The sequence below is a fragment of the Staurois parvus genome, unplaced genomic scaffold (genome assembly GCF_062004578.1).
Source record: "Staurois parvus isolate SC_StPar_1 unplaced genomic scaffold, SC_StPar_1.0 ptg000553l, whole genome shotgun sequence".
NCBI lineage: Eukaryota > Metazoa > Chordata > Amphibia > Anura > Ranidae > Staurois > Staurois parvus.
The window spans coordinates 1432793-1453549 of record NW_028318349.1 but is presented as its reverse complement, the minus strand read 5'-3'; the positions used below and the strand labels follow the sequence as shown (position 1 = coordinate 1453549).

The following is a 20757-nucleotide window of genomic DNA, read 5'->3' as shown; positions in this document are numbered from 1 at the left end:
TGCAAATGTCAGTGTAAGTAAAGCAACGCCGTATCGCAAACAAATGGAAGGGGGGGGGGTAAATCCTCTGGAGGGCAAGTGGTTAAACTTGCATGAATGCTTATGACATTCATACAACAAAAGTCTTACAAATAGACTTTTAGGTGTCATTAGGAATACTTGCCCAGTATATCAAAAAATGGAATAAATGCACCAACAATAATTAAATAAAAAAGTGTATTTATTACATTTTGTATTCAGGCCTGTAGAACATTGTAACATGGGATAAACAATGCAAGAGCCTGTGCATTGTATCCAAGTCTCAGATCCTTACAGAGGTATGGAACTACGGACCTTCAGTTGGGGCTGAAGGAAGGTATGAATGGACTATAATTGCAGCGATGGAGTCCTCTCTACTACAGGCAATATTTCTAAAACCGCCATAAATGAAGGAATGTGTTGGAATTAATTTTCTAAAGGCAAATAAACTATTCAATGTGAAAGGGATGTTGCACTTTGCAAGGGAATTTTCCCCAGAGCTTAGTGAATGTCATGAAATTTCATTTTGCAAAGAATGCCCAATCACATTTAAGGAAAATAAACCAAAAAAAAAGGTGACTAGATATGATTGGATGATGGAAGTCAGCACAGCTTCATCTGATTCACTAATCTCTGTGGAAAATTCGGATTCAGATTACTTTATTAATCCCAAAGGGAAATTACCACAATACTAAGATACAATTTCATTCAACAAGACAATACAAAAATTACAATAAGGCATAATAAAATGACCAGCAATTAATACCACATAAAACGAATTATTGTACTATAATCAACCACACCATCCTATTAAAATAATACATAGAATAAATAACACAGATTGAAAAAATAACAGAAAATCAAACTACCAAATTTCCTGCAAAGTGCAACTTCCGTCGCAAAGTGAACAGCCTATTTGCCTTTAGTAATGCAAACCCACCGAGCCACTGTGATCATTTGCAAAGCACCAGTTCTGTCATATTGGAGAGACAAGAGAGACCCTTGCTTTTTTTAAGCTTTAGGCTGCATTCACACCTGAGCATGGTGGGGGGTTTTTTCGGTGTTTTGTTGTGCGTTTGTATGTGCGGTTTTGCCCAGTGTTCTTAAAGTGTTTTTTTAATAGCCAGTAGGGGAAAATGTCATCTGTTTCATCATTTGTTACTAACTTCTTCAGCTTTTTTAGCTTTTCCATCAACTTTTACTTTTTTATTATTATTCATTTATTATTATTTTTTTTGTTAGGGTAAAGAATTAGAGTTAAGGTTAGGAGTTAGGGTTAGGAACAGGGGTTGCAGTTAGGGGTTAATGTTTCATTTATTGTCTTCTTAATATTTATTTATGGTTAGGGTATTAATTAATTTATTATTATTAACAATAATGATTATTATTTATTTTTCATTAGGGTGTTTATTTATTTTCATAATATTATTATTATTAGTAGTAGTATTATTATACATTTATTTAATTTTTGTGTTTAGGGTTAGGAGGTTAAAGTGGTTCTAAAGGCTCAAGGTTTTTTACCTTCATTCATTTTATGCATGAAGGTAAAAAACTTTCTCTGTGCAGCATCCCCCCCAACCCTCCTAATACTCACCTAAGCCCCCCCTCTCAATTCAGCTTTGTGCACTGGAGTCTCTGCTATCCAGGGACTCCCTCCTCTCATTGACTGAGACAGAAGCGGGAGCCATTGGCTCCCACTGCTGTCAATCACAGCCAGTGAGCTAATGAGCAGGTAGAGGGGGCGGGGCTGAGCAGCAGCTCAGTGTTGGAATAGATACATGGAGCAGCAGGTGCTCCCATAGTAAGCTGCCTGCTGTGAGTGCACCTGACAGGAAGAAAGTGCCAGGAGAGCCTGCGGGGGACCCGAGAATAGGAGGATCCAGGCTGCTCTGTGCAAAACCACTACACACAGCAGGTAAGTATGTATGTTTGTTATTTTTTCTTTAAAAAAAACAAAAAAACTTTAGAATCACTTTAAGTTTAGGGGTTAATTATTATTTAACTTATTTATAATTATTATCCATTTATAATTAATATTTTATTTGTGTATTTATTTTATTTATTAATTTTTTTCCTACATTTTTAATTTCAGCAGAAAAACAATCTAAAAACGAGCAACAAAATGCGCAAAACCACACGAATCGCATGATTCTATTAATTTCTGTGGAATAAAAAAACATTCAAAAACATGCAAATCTGCCTGATTTGAGTGACAAAAAAAAGCTCCAGAACTTGTTTGAGTTTTAGGTGTTTGGTTTCAGGCAACTTGGAATGGAAATGTGAACCATCTCCATTGAGAATAATTGATTTTTTTCTCTTCAAGCGTTTTGGAACTTCGAGCTACAAATTACTCAGGTGTGAATGGGACCTTAGAGTGACTTGTAGTTTACATACAGCTTCTCCTCTTCCCTACCTAGGAGAGGGTGACAGGGGTGAGAAGGCAAGTAATAAATCAGCAGTTGGTGGAGCATGGGCAATGTCAGTAATGCAAAGTTGATAAACATTCTTTTTTTCTTTCTACAAAAATATGTGTTTTTAGTTTTGTTCATGTTCCCATTGGAGAGATGTCCTCTGACTTCCTGTCCATCCATCATTAGAAGAAGGAAGGTCTACCCAATAAGGACACACACCGTAATACATACACGACAAAGGTTTTAACTTTTCCTCTGGGTATCTAAATTAAAAAATGTTTTGGTTGTAGTTTGGCTTTAAAAAGATGATGTATAATAGAGCTAATTTTTATGTGTTGGAAGGAGAAATGATTTGTTTGCTCACCATAGCATGTTTCAAGTCTTTCCCATGTTCTACCGTCCACTAGGAATAAATACCAGTGCTGGACTCTGACTGGTTGTTAGGAACAAAACCTTCAGTTTTCTTTCCTACGGTTTTTATGAATCTGCCTTGGTACAAATGATGCTTTTGTGAAGATTGTGTGGAGTACTTTGCTGGCTCTCACCCCAGAGACGCAACAATGGTCAGCTTTAAACATTGATTGTTTAGTGGCTGCCTACCTGAAGCCTAAATGGCCCTCATGCAGTCGCTGACTGCAGTGAATTGTCTGGGAAGGGCTCAGTGTATGCATATCTGTGGACCAGTCAGAGAAATCTTGAAAAGCATTCACTCTACTGCATTATGATTCTGAGGACAAAATAATCAGCATTCAAAATATTTTACAGCTCTGAGGGGGATTATTTAGGAGGGACGAAAGGGAGGAGGAATGAGGGGAAAACACCACACACAGTCAACAACAACAAGAACATATGTTGAAGGTAATAAGATACACGGCTTTATGGGTGTCGGGAGAGAGGAGAACGGAGTGTGTTTGTACAACTTTAATGACGCGGTACTGTTCAGTGAGCATATATTTGAGATATATTATATGTCTAAGGAGGAAAAATGGTGTCCTCTAAGGGTTTGTGTAAGTAAATAGTAAAAAGTTTAACCCCTTTGCCAGTAAGAAGAGCTGCATTGCACCAACTGCAATAAAACTAGACTAGACTGCCACAGCTACTCTTCACTACCAGATCCGCAGCAACAGACTAATGAGCACTGCCTTTGCCCCCACCTCCTTTTTTCTTAATTAGTCAAGCTGCTCGTTAGAAGCAGTCATGTGACTATATGTGTCAGAGAATAGAATCATTATTATGATTTATTAGGGCAACAAATATTTTATAGCCCCTCTGTGACACCAACGGAACACAGCGATTTGTGTTCTACTGGGTAAAGGTGTACACACAATTGTACACAGGCAAAGTCCCTGAAGGACAAACAACGTTAACCCTTCACTGCCACGTGCATATGTTATTGTGTGACTTCAGTAAGCACTTGTTTTACCCCAAGCCATTTTTTTAAAAAATTCAATACATTTTGTGCTCATTTTGTTTTTTTATTGGGGGTTTCAAAACTCTTCTAAAAGCCACAGACAACCAAAAACCATGATGCGCTATGTGTTACCTCCTTTCCTCCCACTGACTTCCAAGTCTTGTAACAGAAACAAAATATTCTGATATAGCAGACCAGCTCATTTGCATACTAGCAGCCCTCTCAGATTCACAAACTATGCAAATGTTAATAGGTTTTATTTAACAATGAAGAATGTCAACATTCATAAAAGTACAGATACAAATGGAGTTTATACTACTATCTAAACCAGCCTTTGTCAACCTTTTTTTACCCCAAAGAAATACCCAAAATAATTTTCAAGGCTCAGAGAACCCTTACTGAACCCAATTCCTTTTGGGGTCAATGGCAAAAAAAGTCCTTACATTGCTGGTCAGTAGGAAGAATGCAACCCTACAGTGATGGTCAGATGGCCAGTCATACAAAAAAGCTAAAAACATAATCTGTGCTAGATTTGCTAAGTGGCATTGAACCTGGAACTCTGCCGGCACCAATAAAGGGGAGGTCAATTAGTCACAACTCACGGAACCCCAGCAAACTCTGGTGGGACCCCGGTGTTCCAAGGAACTCTGGTTGAGAATGGCTAGTCTATGCATACTACTTTCATTTAAAAGTTACAGATACATATATTCATAATGCTTGCATGTTCTCCCTGTGCCTGCGTGGGTTTTCTCCAGGTACTCTGGTTTCCTCCTCACAATCCAACGACATGCTGATAGATTAATTAGCAGTCTAAATTGGCCCTAGTATGTGTATGTATAAATGTGAGTTAGGGACCTTAGATTGTAAACTCCTTGAGGGCAGGGACTGATATGAATGTGCAATATATGTAGAGTGCTTTGTAAATTGACAGCGCTATAAAAGTACCTTTTAATAACTAACTAATAAATAATGTTTGTCAATCAGATGGACCCAGATATAAATAAATATATAAGGAGATGCTTGAAGACTATGCTTCTGAGTTTTTAACTTTCAAAAAAAAAACAGAAAGCACTTTCTGTAAAGTACAGTGTCCAATTCAGTTCATTGATGGAAAATCATTATATCCAATAAGTTTCTCAGTCTGGTGCTTTCAGCCATCTTGACACCAACTAGTCCTATTAAATATAGGAAGCTGTAGCAGCCTACAGTGGACTAACCAGTAGGGTAGATCTCTGATAGAATGCAATATTTGGGATAGTTTTGCCATACCCTAGCCGTTAGTACTTACCATATCCACATTTGTGTTCAAAGATAAAAATATCCCCTACTGATGACTATGACATTAATTATATTTTTAAGGACTCAATTCTATAGGTGTTGTATCACAAAGGGTCTCCTTTTCCCCATGTTTGCAGCAAAGTGATGTTGGTTTGTGTACATGGAACATAGGCACTAAGATTGCCCATGTAATAAAGCAGGAGATGAATAGATAGGGTGAAAGAGTCAACAATCCTAATTTAAGTTCATACATAGCTCATCATTGAAGAATTTCAGTGAACATATATAAGATAAGGCAATAGAAGAAAACATAAAATTGAGTGTGTTTGGATTTACCATGACAGGTATCACATTTTCAATATAGAGATGAAATACATGGTCCCAAATAAGACTAGGAGATCACATCTACTCAGACTGATCCCTTCATATGAAAAACTTGAACCTGCTTGACTACTCATCAGTGTAGGTCCTTCTCTTGCCCTCTGTCTCACCTGTGGTTCACTCATAATCTCTGGCACCTCATCTGTCTGCAGTATGTCTGCCTTGATAGTATCAAGAGCACTTAGGATCCAGCCGTGCTGCCTCCGTATCTGCTTCTGTAGCTCCTTCCATTGAGCAGTAATCATCTGCACCATCTCCTGGAAACCTGTTTCAAAGCGATACAACATGCTGAGTGCAAGAAAAATATTCAGGATAAATCAGCAAAGCACTAAATGTGGTACATGAGAAAGGACACAGTGTACATGTCTTTGGTACTGCTTGAAGCAATGAGCTGCTCTGCTGTCATATACAATATGCGGGCTTTGTGTTTGGTGTCTTGTGCTGCATTCTACAAGGCTCATAGGCTCTAAATATCATGATCATATGGGGGATATTTAGTAAGGTAAATGCAATTAAAAAGTGGTGTTTACCTTGAATGGCTATTTACTGCAAACAGCTGTGACCACTTAGTGAGCATCTGCAGCAACGCCAAAATTGTTAGCACCATCACAAAGGTGGAGGACACTTTAACCTCTAGCGAGGCATACAGCTGGCGCTCTTTCCCTGACACACTCCATTAAGAATGTTGTAAATCAGTTGTAAATAACTACCTGTGACAAAATGTGTCGGCTTATGTAGGAAGCCAGAACCGCCTCGCTTCCTGCCAACTCTGCCACAGGAAAGAAAAAGAGTGCCCTCTGGACGCTTGAAGGTAAATGGCAATAGGTATGTATTATTCAGACACTAGCGGGAGGCTGAAGACCAGTGCCATTTCTGTTTGGATCTGGCTGCAGTGGAATGAAACACACAGTCATAAGAGGGTTTAAAGGGCTGTCTAAATATCTTTCACAATTCCTGAAGCAAATTCATTTGGTATTTGCGCTTTTTCATATAGCGAATCTCATTGGTTTCTGTGGGCGCTACACAATTATTTCTTTAGATATTTTTGACGGTTAACCATCATCATCATCATTGTAAGCATAGGGGTAGGACAAAAACATGGAAACAGATTGTGAGCTCTAACAAGCAGGGCCCTCTCCTCTTGTACCAAATTGTATTGTAACTGTCTACCAGGGGCAGACTGACAACCCATGGGGCCCTCGGGCAATAGGGGATCATTGGGCCCCTGTGTCCATACCCACACCTAAAAAAGCCTATTAAAAAGCCAATGAAAGGTACCAGGGGCATCTCATGGGGCCCCCTACTGACCCGCGCCCTTGGGCAGTGCCCAAGTGCTCCAGTGGTCAGTCCACCCCTGCTGTCTACGTTCATTTTGTAAAGCGCTGCGCAAACTGTCGGCGCTATATAAAATCTGTATAATATAATGATTTGCAGGTGTGAAAGTGACAGCATGTTTCGCGTTGAAAGCGGAAGTGATGCAACATTCTTGTGTTTCCGCTGTGTGATGAGACACCTAGCTAACAGGTGGGAAGCCTCACTTTCCTCATTCACTGCATGCACTGCTAGTAATATGGAGTCATGTCAAAGCTAACTGAGCTTCAAAGAGGGCAAATTGATGGTGCATGCTTAGCTGGTGCCTCTGTGCCAATTTATTTGCTGCGTTGCGAGGTGCAGTATCAAAGGTTATGAGGGCATATACAGTTTTAAGGAAAACATAATCTGATAAGCATAAGCGCAGTAAACATGGTCAACTGACTGGAAGAAACAAAAAAGGACATTGCACAGGATTGTGACCCAGAATCAGGAAACAACTGCTGCAAAAGTGCCTGCAGAGCTCATTCTCAGTCCCATGAAGACTGAGATTGAACTCTGCAGTCACTTTTGCAGCAGTTATTAGGTAGGCACCAACAATTTGCCCTCTTTGAAGCTCGGTAAGCTCTGACATGACTCTGTATTACTAGCAGCGTATGCAGTGAATGGAAAAAGTGAGGCTTCCCACCTGTTAGCTAGGTGTCTCATCACACAGCAGAATCAAAAGAATGTTACATCACTTCCGCTTTCAACGCGAAACATGTTGTCACTTTCACACCTGCAAATCATGTAGTGTTTCCACTTTTTTGTCTAACCCCTGTATTTCAAAGATGCACAGTGGCGAACACTGAAATCTTGCAGCTCTGTGGTCCTCAACTCTACGGCGCATTCACATGTGTGGTCTGCCCCATACATGAAGAGCCTGTTCTTTACTTTTCCGTCCTAGGACTGAGCTGTGTACAGGCATGCATCATCTCACCAGAACAGACAAGCTTGAAAGGTATGCATGGACAGGTGCACAGACCCTGACACAGAACCTGTATCTTGCGTCATGCACCCATCTCTGCATACTTGTCAAATCCAGCTGTGCGGGTAAGTTTGTACAGCCAATACATGTCCATTCACTTATATGCGCTGCCTGCATGTAGCTCAGCACTAGGACAAGAAAGTAAACAAAAGGTTGTATATAGCAGAGCATCCAGCTGAAGGAGCCTTTAACATTTGTAGGTTCTCATTGTACTTCAGTGGGTTTCCTCTGGGTGCTTTAACGTATTCCCATAATCCGAAAATATTCATAAATTACGGAGCATCCAGAAAGTATTCAGAGCGCTTAACTTTTGCCACATTTTGTTATGTAACAGCCTTATTCCTAAATGGATTAAATTAATTTTTTTCCCTCAACATTCTAAAAACAATACCCCATAATGACAACGTAAAAGAAGTTCGTTTTGAAATCTTTGCAATTTATTAAAAATGAAAACTGAAAAAAAAAACCCACATGTACAGAAGTATTCGCAGCTTTTGCCATGACACTCAAAATTGAGCTCTGGTGCATCCTGTTCCCACTGATCATCCTTGAGATGTTTCCACAACTTGATTGGGAAATTCAGTTGATTGGACAGGATTAGGAAAGGCATAAACCTGTCTATATAAAGGTCCCACAGTTATCAGTGCATGTCAGAGGACAAACCAAGCCATGAAGTCCAAGGAATTGTCCATAGATTTCAAAGACAGTAACAGATCTGGGGAAGGGTACAAAAAAATGTCTGCAGCATTGAAGGTCCCAATGAGCACAGTGGCCTCCATCATTCGTAAATGGAACAAGTTTGGAACCACCAGGAATCTTCCTAGAGCGGGCCACCCGGCCAAAATGAGCGATTGAGGGAGAAGGGCCTTAGTCAGGGAGATAACCAAGCACCCAATGGTCACTCTGAAAGAGCTCCAGCGTTTCTCTGTGGAGAGAGGAGAACCTTCCAGAAGAATAACCATCTCTGCAGCACTCCACCAATCAGGCCTGTATGGTAGAGTGGCCAGACGGAAGCTACTCCTCAGTAAAAGGTAAATGGCAGCTTGCCTGGAGTTTGCCAAAAGGCACCTGAGGGACTCTCAGAGCATGAGAAACAAAACTCTCTGGTCTGAGAAAACAAAGATTGAACTCTTTGGCCTGAATGCCGAGTGTCATGTCTGGAGGAAACCAGGCACCGCTCACCACCTGGCCAATACCATCCCTACAGTGAAGCATGGTAGTGACAGCATCATGCTGTGGGGATGTTTTTCAGCGGCAGGAACTGGGAGACTAGTCAGGATCGAAGGAAAGATAAATGCAGCAATTTACAGAGACATCCTTGATGAAAACCTGTTCCAGAGCGCTCTGGACCTTAGACTGGGGCAACTGTTCATCTTTCATCAGGACAATGACCATAAGCACACAACCCACATAACACAGGAGTGACTACGGGCCAACTCTGTGAATGTCCTGGAGTGGCCCAGCCAGAGCTCAGACTTGAACCCGACTGAACATCTCTGGAGAGAACTGGAAATGGCTGTGCACCGACGCTCCCCATCCAACCTGATGGAGCTTGAGAGGTACTGCAAAGAAGAATGGGAGAAATTGCCCAAAAATAGGTGTGCCAAGCTTGTAGCATCATACTCCAAATGAGGCTGTAATTGGTGCTAAAGGGGCTTCAGCAAAGTATTGAGCAAAGGCTGTGAATACTTATATACATGTGGTTTTTGTTTTTAATAAAATGCAGATTTCAAAATGAACTTCTTTCAAGTTGTTATTATGGGGTATTGTTTGTAGAATGTTGAGGGAAAAAAAAGAATTTAATCAATTTTAGAATAAGTCTGTAACATAACAAAATGTGGCAAAAGTTAAGTGCTGTGAATACTTTCTGGATGCACTGTAGCTGTCATTGCTTAAATACTATCCCTAGTCTGTTGGCAGCACACCAAGGATTTTCCAGATGGGTTCAAAGCTATATTCAGCAGTCACAGAATATTTACAAAGGCAACGTTTTGGAGCCATGCAACATTTCGGAGCCACGCAGGGCCCCTTCATCAGGCAAGTCACGTTGCCTTTGTAAATATGCTGTGACTATTGAATAAAGCTTTGGACCCGTTTGGAGAATCCTTGGTGTGCTGGTGATTTATTTTCAGCTATAAATGTCCACAATTTCCAGCTGATCGTTGCTGCAATACCCACTGACACAGAACAGCCAATTCCAGGAATGTGCTCGCTGGGAATATTACAATTATATCTAGTCTGTTGGTGGGTGCTTGTATTACTATAATTGAGACATTAGATTGGAAGTACAACTGACATATGAACTTAAAGGAATAGTTTATGCACAACTGCAAGAAATACTATTTTACTTTTATTTTGGCCAGAGTAGGTAAGGGCTGCAACCTCTGTTGGGTTTTTCTATAGTATGTCCCCACTAAAGACAGACCCTTCACTTTCTGTCAAAACAGGAAGGTTTGGTAAATCTTTCCATTTGGGGACAGGCATTAGCAAAACATCTTTTTCAGTACAATAGGGAAGATAAAACGTTTGTCAGGATATTATCACTGTTTGTGATTTCCTGTACCAGTGAAAATTGGACCTCCCATTTCCTGCCTGCAGTCTCAGAGACCGGAAGTCAGAAAAAATCTCCCCAACAGGGGGGAATTTGTGCCTGCAAATTCCCTAACCACATTCAATTAGTCTGAACACTGATCATATAAAACTACATCAGAATTTGTGTCTGGGAGTAGAATTGCTGTATCACCATGGTCACTCGTCAATGAATGGCGATATAGAGTCTCTTGTGTGTGACTACAGCCTTATCACCATGGGCAGTATGCCATAAAGACAACCTGGACTATATAAGTATGTACTCTGCTTGTAGTCATCTGTTTCTTTGGGGCGTGTTCTGGTCTACACACAATTCCAGTAATCCTCATCTGTCATGTTCATTGGGAACTACAATAAATTACCTGTTTTTATTTAATGTTTTATTTATTGACAGGCTTATTTAAGAATGCAGTGCAAAGAGGAATGATGATTTGAAAACCAATCAGATTTCACCTTCAGCGGTCAGAAAAAAGAGCAGATAAAATCAGTTTTGCGCAATCCTAGAAAATGCTACATAAAGAGAAAACTGGTTCAATCAATAGGATTATAGAATCACTCAGATTATAACACAAAAGACACAACACTAACTGCCCCAAATGATCAAAGATAATAAACTTCAATATGATTTTCCACACACCATCACTCGTGGACAGCACATTGAGTCACCGATGAACTGGAATAATACTCACCGAAATCATAAGACCAATTGTCACAGCAGGTTTTATTACAGCAATAGATGGAGTTTATGTACCACTGTCCAACTGTCAGGACCGGATTCCCTCCAAGCATCCATCAGGTGACAATAATAGTTCTAGCACTAAGAATCAGTCCAGATGTTTATTGTCCACCTGCAGGCTTGGATTCAATCTGTGCTATATGCTATATCTCTGTAATAATGTCCGGCGTACAGTGGGATTCACTTGGCTGATACACTGTAGGTCTCTATAGAGAGACAGAGCTGCATAAAACTTTCTTGAAGATAGTTATTACAGGGATACATCACATAACTTAGATCAGACATTCTCAGCTAGGGTTTCTCCAGTTGTTTGACCTCTCACATGATGATGCCTGCATAGTGTTTGGGGCCAAGGTTACTTTGTAGAACAAATAGGATGGCACCAATAGAGCCTCTCCTCTTGTTTAATGGATAAGTTACCACTAACAGGAATGTCCTTTTTAGTTGTCTGTAAGAGATGGATTCTTTCCACTCACCTCCAGCGCAAGTAGATTCTTCACACTGAAAGAAGAAGTAGGGCTCTTTTGGCCCTACCTCTCCTATGGATCATGGGAGCATACTTCATTCTTCACTCCTGTGACCTGTTATCATTTGACAGCGGGTTAAAGCCTGCTATTGGCTGATATCACAGGGCCGGTCCAGGCTCTGGAAAAATCCTGAGTTTAAAATCGGTCTTCACCTAGATTCCTGACCGGCAGCTGGCTCAGCCTCTCAGCCTGCCACTGAGAGGCTGATGATCCAGCCACTCCCGCACCTCGCACAGTCCGGCGTTCCAGTGAGCACTGGAGGGGCAGAGCAGAGACCCGGTGATAAACAGTCACCAGCTCTCTGCTCACTGAAGACTGGGAACTGAGCGATCAGCGGTCTTTGATCACTCAGTTCTCAGTCTTAGAAGCAGCAGGGGACAGATGCAGCACAAACCTAGATGAGTATACATGTTTTTTTTTCAGAATCGTGAACGGCTCTTTGAAGGGCAATTTAAGGAGATATTTCTTAAGAGACCATCTATTGTAAAGAGGCACTACACTGGCAGTCAAAATAAGTAGTATGTCTTCATTTATTTTCTGGCCATAATTATTATTCATTTTAAATTTCATGAATATAATATAGAGCATGGGGCTGTTAAAAATTATCTATTTGGGGGTAAATGACTTGATGTATGCCACTCTACTCATTCTTTAATTTATTGTTATACCTAAATCATTTTGATCATGTTAATATGCTGTAAGCTGTAGTTTCAATTATTTTAAGCAGAGGCTTCCTGAGACTTGAAAATGTATTTATGGTTCCTTCAGGGTAAGATGATTGAAAAAAGGCTGGCTTAAATGGTGTTCCAACCTTCAGGAGAACAAGAGAAGTGACTGTAAACTCTTGAAAAAGTACCCAGCTACAAGAGGGTTTATCCCTATCATTAATGCTGTTCATTACAAATGTTGGATAGGTGATCCTGAGAACCAGCCATTAGGGAACACACTTCAAGAAGAGGTTTGGGGTAGATTACAAAAACAAATTCACATGCATTCTCAACTCCATGCTGCACCACTGGTATGATGCTGCAGCTGTCCTCACCAGCTCTAAGCCGAGAAATGAGTAATCACATGATTGCTGATCACTCAGTTCTCAGTCCACTCTGAGCAGACAGCGATGACGGTCAGTCACCGCTCTCTGCTCTGCTCTGCCAGTGCTCACTGGAGTGCCAGCTGTGGAGGGGGTGGGAGCCGCTGGCTCAGGCTCTTAGCGGCACACGGAGAGACCGAGCCAGCTACCAATCAGGCATCTGGGAGATCCCAACAACATGGTCAGGATCCCCACAGTGCCTGGAGCGGCTCTCTGACTTTAGCCAACAGCAGACTTTAGCCTGCTGTTGGCTGATTCTGGGTCACAGGAGATCAAATGTAAGTGCACCCCTGAACATAAGTATAGGCAAAAAAGCTTGATTCCATGCTGAAATATGAAAATGTCTATGAAGCGAAGTAATATATACTGAATACAGTAATCACATCAAATTTGTCAAAGTTAAAGGTTATAGCAGAACTGAACTCCAGACAGATGTAAGAGACACAGATTATTGCAGCTTTTTAATTATTAATACATCATAGCAAAGAATTATTAGAACAGAAGGTATTCATATGTCTAATTCTATCACATATTCCAAAAATAAGAGGATTATTGCTCATTTCACGACAGTGGACAGAGCCATGAAAATTATTCCCTTATGTCCCATCAGCCAGATGCACATCCAGAATACAATCCAGAACATCCAGAAGCACTGGTGCAGTGTAAATATAGCCTAGTGATATACAGCCCATCAATTTAAGCTGCATACAGCTGTTTCAGGTTTTTTCTTTTACCATCAGCTAAAATTGCTCAAGTACCACATCAGGCATTCTCAACCCATTGGTAGAGCAAAGTTACTGCATTATTTGGCATCAAATTTTTATTACCACAAGTCACATTTTATATTTGAAAATTCTCTTTTACTCGGCTACCAAAAAAACCCCACTCAAAACCTGTACTATGCAGCCATATTCCCTTCTGCCACTGCATTAATTATTGTTACCATCCATGCCGGTACCTTAAAAGTCTGAATAAATTACTATGTTGATTAAATGCTTTAATAATACTCTCTCCTTTTATCTACCACGAAGGCATCCAACTGCTCCAGCCTTTGTGACACCCTCCAAATAGATAAACCACAATTCAGACATTGACAGTCATCCTTCCTTAAGCAATTGCTTTGTTTCCTCCCATGAAGGAATTCTTCCTGGTTTATTCTTATCACAATCAGGTCGTGTCATCTTTGCCTTTTTATTTGTACTCTGTTCTTCTTCCTCTTTCCTAAACAACACAGGTTATCCCATTTCTGCCTTGTGATTCTCAGCTTCCATTCCAGGAGGGACTTTTTCTTCCAGGACATCTTTTTTGCTCCTACTATTCTACCACTTTGGGTTTATTCCCCATTGCTGTTTCACTTATTTTCTTTAGGGGTACGGATTCTTGGCATAAATTGTATGTTTTGCACTTGGTGCATTCTCTGGAAACATAGCTTCCCTTGTTGCAATTGGCATGCCCCACTTCCTGCCATTCCTCTTTTTTGTCCATACTTTTTGCAATCTCTGCAGTAAATACCACGTCAAAGAAAATGTCCACAATATAATTCTTCAACTTGAACCCAGCTGGGGGGCATGAACCTTCTTTATATTTTACAACAAACAATATTTACCATTCCCTATGTCAAGCTCAAATTTTGCCTGTGTTATTTGAGCAAATGTGAGCATTTGAGCAAAACCCTTTTTTAAAAAAAAGGGCAATGTGCTCTCCTGGCACATAGGGTGAATGGGTTCATTTTTACCACCACAACAATTTTTTTCTTTATGTAACACCCTGCTGTGATACTGCTTGCAGAATGTTAAATGAACACAAGATGACAGCGTCTTGCAGCCCAATTGTGCAGGCTTTGTTGCAAAGCTTTGTGGGATTTGTAGGCTGACTGCAGAACTTTACTGCTCTGACAGCTGGCTAACAAACTAAATTTCCCAGATGAGCTGGCATGTGGGCAGAGATAGATAAATACAGAAGCCCAGGAACCCGGGGGCAGGAAGTGAAGGGTGACAGCTGGAGAACAGAGGTGGAGGAGAATACCATGCAGGATGCTGGAGGACCGAGCCAAGCTGTGCCACAAAGAGAGAAGGGAGAAAGAGAAGCTGCTGACCGCTGATGAGTCTGGTGAGCTGTCCCACGGGCTGGAGGTCCAGAGCACTGCTGTCTGAAGTGACTCTGAAGGAGGAACTGCTGGAATACTGGGGGCCCCCCATCTTCAGAGAGACCATCAGCTACCTGATTGGTGCCACAGATCAGGCAAGAGAGCTCCATTCTCAAGCTATTTAAATTACCAATGACATTATTCAAGTTGATGATTTCTGCCCAAATTTAACTGACATTGGTCACAATTTATAGATGTTAAGGCCTAATTCCCTCTGCAAGTTAAGCCACACCATTGCTTCCACTGCAGTCGGCCCACATTTACCAAAGAGTTCCTGCATTGCTGCAGGGTGCCACTGCAGTCGCAAGAGGAATTAATCCCTACAAAGAGGGTTTCTTCTCATCCTTTAATCCCTGCCTACATTTACATCTTGCTCTGTGTGTGTTAAAGGGGCAGCCCCTTTCCTCTGTATTCACACCTTATTGCGGAACTTCTACATTTGCTTCCAGAAGGATATAAAAGAGCGCCAACTCGGGCCCCATCGAGCACGCAGAAGACTTTATGCTGCAGTTTAAAGGGACAGTGACTTACTCAATTCCAGATTTCCCTTTCATTAGCCTCAGAACTGAACCCCTTCACCTGCTCCTGAGAGCCTGAAGTGAGCTAGCCGCTCTGCTTGGTAATTTTCTTGCTCACTGGGGAAAGACATCTCAGGGCTGGGGTTACTGGCTAAATTCTGAATTGCAAGACATCCATAACTGGGATTTTGTATGTGATTTTTGCTCAACCTTACTTCAAGTGATAACTATTATTTCATTCACAAACATTTCTGATGTTTTACTGTGCCTACATTTAATCTTAATACAACTAAGATTTCAGTTCACTCTAAACTGTCTGTGAGTCTAATTTGTGGTTGCAGTCAGAGGATCCCTCTGACTAGAGGTTTAAGGTGGTGTCAGAAGGGGTTGGGCTTTCAGAGTGGGGTCAGACAAGACAGGAACCCAATAATTACTCAGCGACCTTCAAGATCTGTAGGATAGTGCTACATTTATAATGCAGAATAAAATTCACTCCTTCCAAACACTTGTTCTCACAACTCCTTTCTATCCATGGAAAACAAGACTTTATAAATTACTTCTGCAAGAAACATATTGTTGAAGATGCTCTGCCTTGGATAATCCAAAAAAGACAAAGTTTCCTTGTTCTGGATACCATAAACCCCTTGAAGAATTTCTGTTACAATCAACACCAGATCCTTCTCATTTCCATAATCTTTGGTCAGCACAAAAGATACATGCGTGCATACTTCAGCTTCAAAACAACGCCCATTTGTATATTTTATCTCTGTGTTTGCATGGAGTTTAGCTTTAGATCTAATTTCCATAAACACAATCTAATACAGTTCGGCAATAGTTAAAAAATTAAAGTCATTAAAAAAAAAAAATCAGTAAATGCATGCTTCCTCATCACTGTATCTCGATACAGTCTTTATACAGTATAATCCCTTGCATAGTAGAATAGGAAAGGTAATTTTTTATAACATTCAATTACATTATGACTTGCGTTTTATTTGCTATTTTTTTTCCCCACAAAATCTAAGGTACCCTTTAAGCTGGCCATACACAGAATTACTTTTGGCTAGTTCTTGATAAACCATCCAAAATTTGCTCCTTAGGTGGCTCTGTCAGCTGCCTCTGGTCCAACATCCTTTAATTGAAAAACTGAAGGAGCCGGATGGAATATTGTCAATTGAACAGCACCTGCATCACACAGCACTTTTCAGATATTTTGACAGCCAGCGACACCAGCTGTCAGAATGCCATACCCACAGCGGGAGCTTTGTCCATCTGCACTGTTTAGCATGGATGGAACAATCTTTTAGTTTTTTTTTGCTCAGCCCACAGGCTGAATGAAAAAAAATCTATGCATAGCCAGCTTAGTCTGCAAGGGTGTTCAGAACTTGGTCTCACCTTACTGATCAGAATTACTGAGCCTTTGTAAGGACAAATAGTTCATACATATGTCAGTTGTAAATGTAGTGGTTTTCCCAGAGATCACCTGTAAATCAATTTGTTTCACACTGTTTTAGAGCCATCCAGTCTTTTATTGAGCAAGGTCATATACTCAAGCATGTCCAGTTATTGCCTTTAGTTGAATTGAAGGTGGGGAGCTCTGTGTCTATCTTAAAGCAGAACCAAACCCTTCTATTCTTTACAGCCAAGGAAGCTGCCATCCTTAGCCTCTGTTTGGTCTGCAACTGCCATGGTGCCTCAAATGGGATCAGTTATGATGCCAGTTATGTGATGGCTTGACAGTTCAATTGAGAGCACAAGCAACTGTGAAAGTTATTATTCAGAGCATGCCTCCAAAGTAACGGTTTTGGGAAAGCAATATGTTGATGGGTTTAGTTCCACATTATTTTGTAGTTTACAATGAGCACCATGGCACAGAGCCCACCTTACTGTGTTCCAACTAAAGAACACAGGCAGATACAAGCAGCCAGCTATGGAGTTGTAGTATGTCAACACATGGCAAGGACGTGAATAAGATGGCTTGGCCGGGGCTAATGGATGTGACATCATCGCGTACGAGTTACCAGAAGTGGGAAGGTATCAATGCTGATCTGATGCATGTACATGCAATATTGCTAGATTGTATTTTATAAAATGTGAGTGTGCACTTTTAATATGATAATAAAGTAGTTTTTACTGTACTACCCTATGAGAGTTGCTCTTCTTCCTTATATATTATACAGTATATATGAGAGAAATTGCCAGATGCTTCCAAGAATGCGGTGAGACCTTTTTTGATTTTAGGGTTTAACCCTAAACACGCTGTCTGACCATTCTGTACACAGCAGTCGATTTTCTCTGGAAAGGATCTTGTATGAGCTCTGTTTGGAGCATGGATATGATGGGTGTTATTTCCCGTTTATGCACTTTCACAGTGTAATGAACCGGACGCACTGTATGAGATCTGATTCTTTTTAGCTGATTTTTGTACACAAGATGTTTTTAAACTTTTGTTACCACTATAGCAGCAACCCGTTTGAACATTATTACTGATTTGTGGTGTGGATATTGGGGTATCACAAAATTTCAGTCCCGACAACTCACAGATTGGTAACCTAAGAGCAGTAATTCCTCTTTTTCACAGTGATAATTTGCTCAATATATAATTTCATAGAGGTTAACTTTGCCATTATTAAATGTATCCTTTAAAAATGGATGACATTTTTGTGATGTAGTAGATACAATTTTAAAAAAATTTGAGTATTGGACATTCGTTATCTGAATTCCGATTACAATGAAGTCCAAAGAGTGACCAGGACCCAGGAGAAAATCACAGTTCTTTAAAATAAAGACCTTAGGATAGGGCATGTGGGGGACTATAGAGCTATGCGTAATAGAAGGAGCAATACAGTACGTGTATATAAGAATCTCTGTCACTGTAAGCGAAGGTCTCAGTGTTAATGTAAATATTAATAATACATCAAAAGTCAGCTTGTTATTTACTGACACACAGTATGATACTCATCGTCACTGTGTGCCTTCCCTGTACCTCATTACTATTTCATGCAGAATTTCATGCTTTAGTAACAAGTCACAGCTGGGAGTCTCACTGCATACAAAGGGCAGCCTGTGCCATCTAAAGCCCCGTAAGATAGCCAATGACAAATACTGCCCTCTCTAGTAAGGCGGATGGAAGCAGAAGAGAGGATGGTCATGAGCCAATTAACCCATTTTTACTATTGACAGAATAATCCATCCCACATAGGAGAGGCTTCTGTCCTAATTGTTTTTTTATATGGTCAAAAACAGCATTATCTCATATTTGATAAAGATCCATGGCATTTAAATTTTAAAAACATCCAAGAAGAAATATGTGATATACTGCAGCTTATCAATCCTTAGATGTGCTGGTTGATTTATTTTTCCTTCATAAGGTTTTTTTTTCCTCGAATGATCCTGCCAATAACACGCTTCCTGTGGCAATGCTTACTCACTGTACTGTATGTATGTATGGAGGGGCAGCATTGTCACCCTGCGTGTATAGGGCTTATGGAAGGAAGCTAACTGAAAGTGGAGCGGTCATGTGACAATTTAAATGTTTGAAGAGTTCCCAATCAAGGCAGAGGTACATAGCAAAATTTATAGTATAACATGACACAACTGAAAATGGTTAAAGTGTACGAAAATTCTAAAAATGATCTTCTCTTAAGGCGCACTCACACTGGTCATGATTGAGCAAAACTGTGCCTGAGTTCGACTGTCCCCTCTCTCCATTGATCTGCACTCACTTTGGGCTATAAGAAAGTGTTCTCAGGTGCACTTACATCATCACCTCTGCCAGCCAGAACACAATGAACCCTGCTTCTCTGCTCATTTTTTCAAATTTAGCATTCTCCAGTTTTAGTAAATAAACCCCATTGGCTCTTATAAACACTACAATCAAAAGGCACAACAGTGTAAACATCTGCACTGTAACTGTAGACAAGAGGTGACAGAAAGAAAGGCATTTTCTTCATACAGTTATTTAGCCGAGTCCTGGATGGGTTTAGCTAAGCAAAAGAAAAAAGCTAAGATTTCATTGCCTGTGTCATGATATTTGAAGCTTAATTTCTCCACAATGCCAATAGCTACAGCGGTGAATGAGGGTTTGTTTTTCATTTGGATGGGTTTAGCTAAGCATAAGAACTAAGATTTCATTGCCTGTGTCATGATATTAGAAGTTTAATTTCTCCGCAATGCCAATAGCTACAGAGGTGAATGAGGGTTTGTTTTAAATTTTACTGCTTATTTAAAAATATGTAAATACTTTAGTGTGCATAACTGGGTCGTGGTTTTAAATATACAGTTATCCTTTAATAGGTTCTCATTAGCATATGCAGCTTGACCACTTTATTAGGAATATCTATATTGTGTTAAGTCTCAAGCTTATTTTAAAGTACTTCAAATAGATAGCATATTGTAACATGCCCGGCTACAAATCTATTAATACTGGAGAATAAAGTCAATTTTTTTGTTCTATCTAGATTCTCACCTGAACTGACATCTGTATGAGCAGAATATCTATTAATTATTGCTCTTATCCTTGAAGCCATTACAAACATTTTTGTTGATTTGTGCTGTAAATTATTTCCCAGAGGATTACAAAAAGTGATACACTATAAAACTATGTATATGATGAGCTTCTCCAGCCAGTTTGTTCTAGGTAAATGCACCCCAATACTATTTACTGATTAAGCAGCCTGGATTGTTGATCCCATTAGATCAATTAAGGGTTGTGGATTTCAACATATCCTGATCGCCTCATCAGTGTGAAACAGGAGAGATTCATCAGGCAAGCATTTTCTATTTCTCTAGGCATTGTCTAGTTTTTTACTTGCATAATAAAATCTAGTTTGCATGTGAAACCGTACAGTTGCTCTTTCTGTTGTATTTTTTAATTGAGCGCCTGTGTTATTGTGCACAGGGCAGCTTTAATTGGTCTTTTTTGTTTCTGACCACAAGAGGTGTGTCGATCACCCCATATTTCTCCCTAAAACCAGAATGAAGCTAGGTGCGTAGACCCACATAGCTTAGATACTTCGATAACCAGCATGTGAATCCCACTGTTATGTAAATGGTAGCGACACCTTTACTTGGCTCATACTTGGTACTAGAGCACAAACAGTGAAAGAATTGTTCTCCACTCCCTAGGGAAGAGGGAATGATTGCTCATCTGTCACACAGGTTTTCCAAGAGATAGTGAACACTTTCGACCTCTGCAAGTGCTCATTATTACTCGCAAGGGGACCGCAAAACTATTTGATTATTGCAAGTGATGCTGGAATGTGTCACATCGGCTGTAAAGACTGGAGTTGTCATTCATTTTCCTTCCATATTTCAG

The 20757-nt window shown here is 40.3% G+C and overlaps 1 protein-coding gene across 1 annotated transcript in view; it reads right to left on the bottom strand.

Moving 5' to 3' along the window:
* The window catches only part of AKAP6 (A-kinase anchoring protein 6), a 340821-nt gene that overhangs the window by 177461 nt on the left and 142603 nt on the right, over nt 1–20757 (bottom strand). Inside the window, exon 7 of the mRNA XM_089691196.1 lies at nt 5610–5764. Within this exon, the coding sequence (XP_089547322.1) occupies nt 5610–5764 (155 nt within the window). The remainder of the gene's footprint in view (nt 1–5609; nt 5765–20757) is intronic.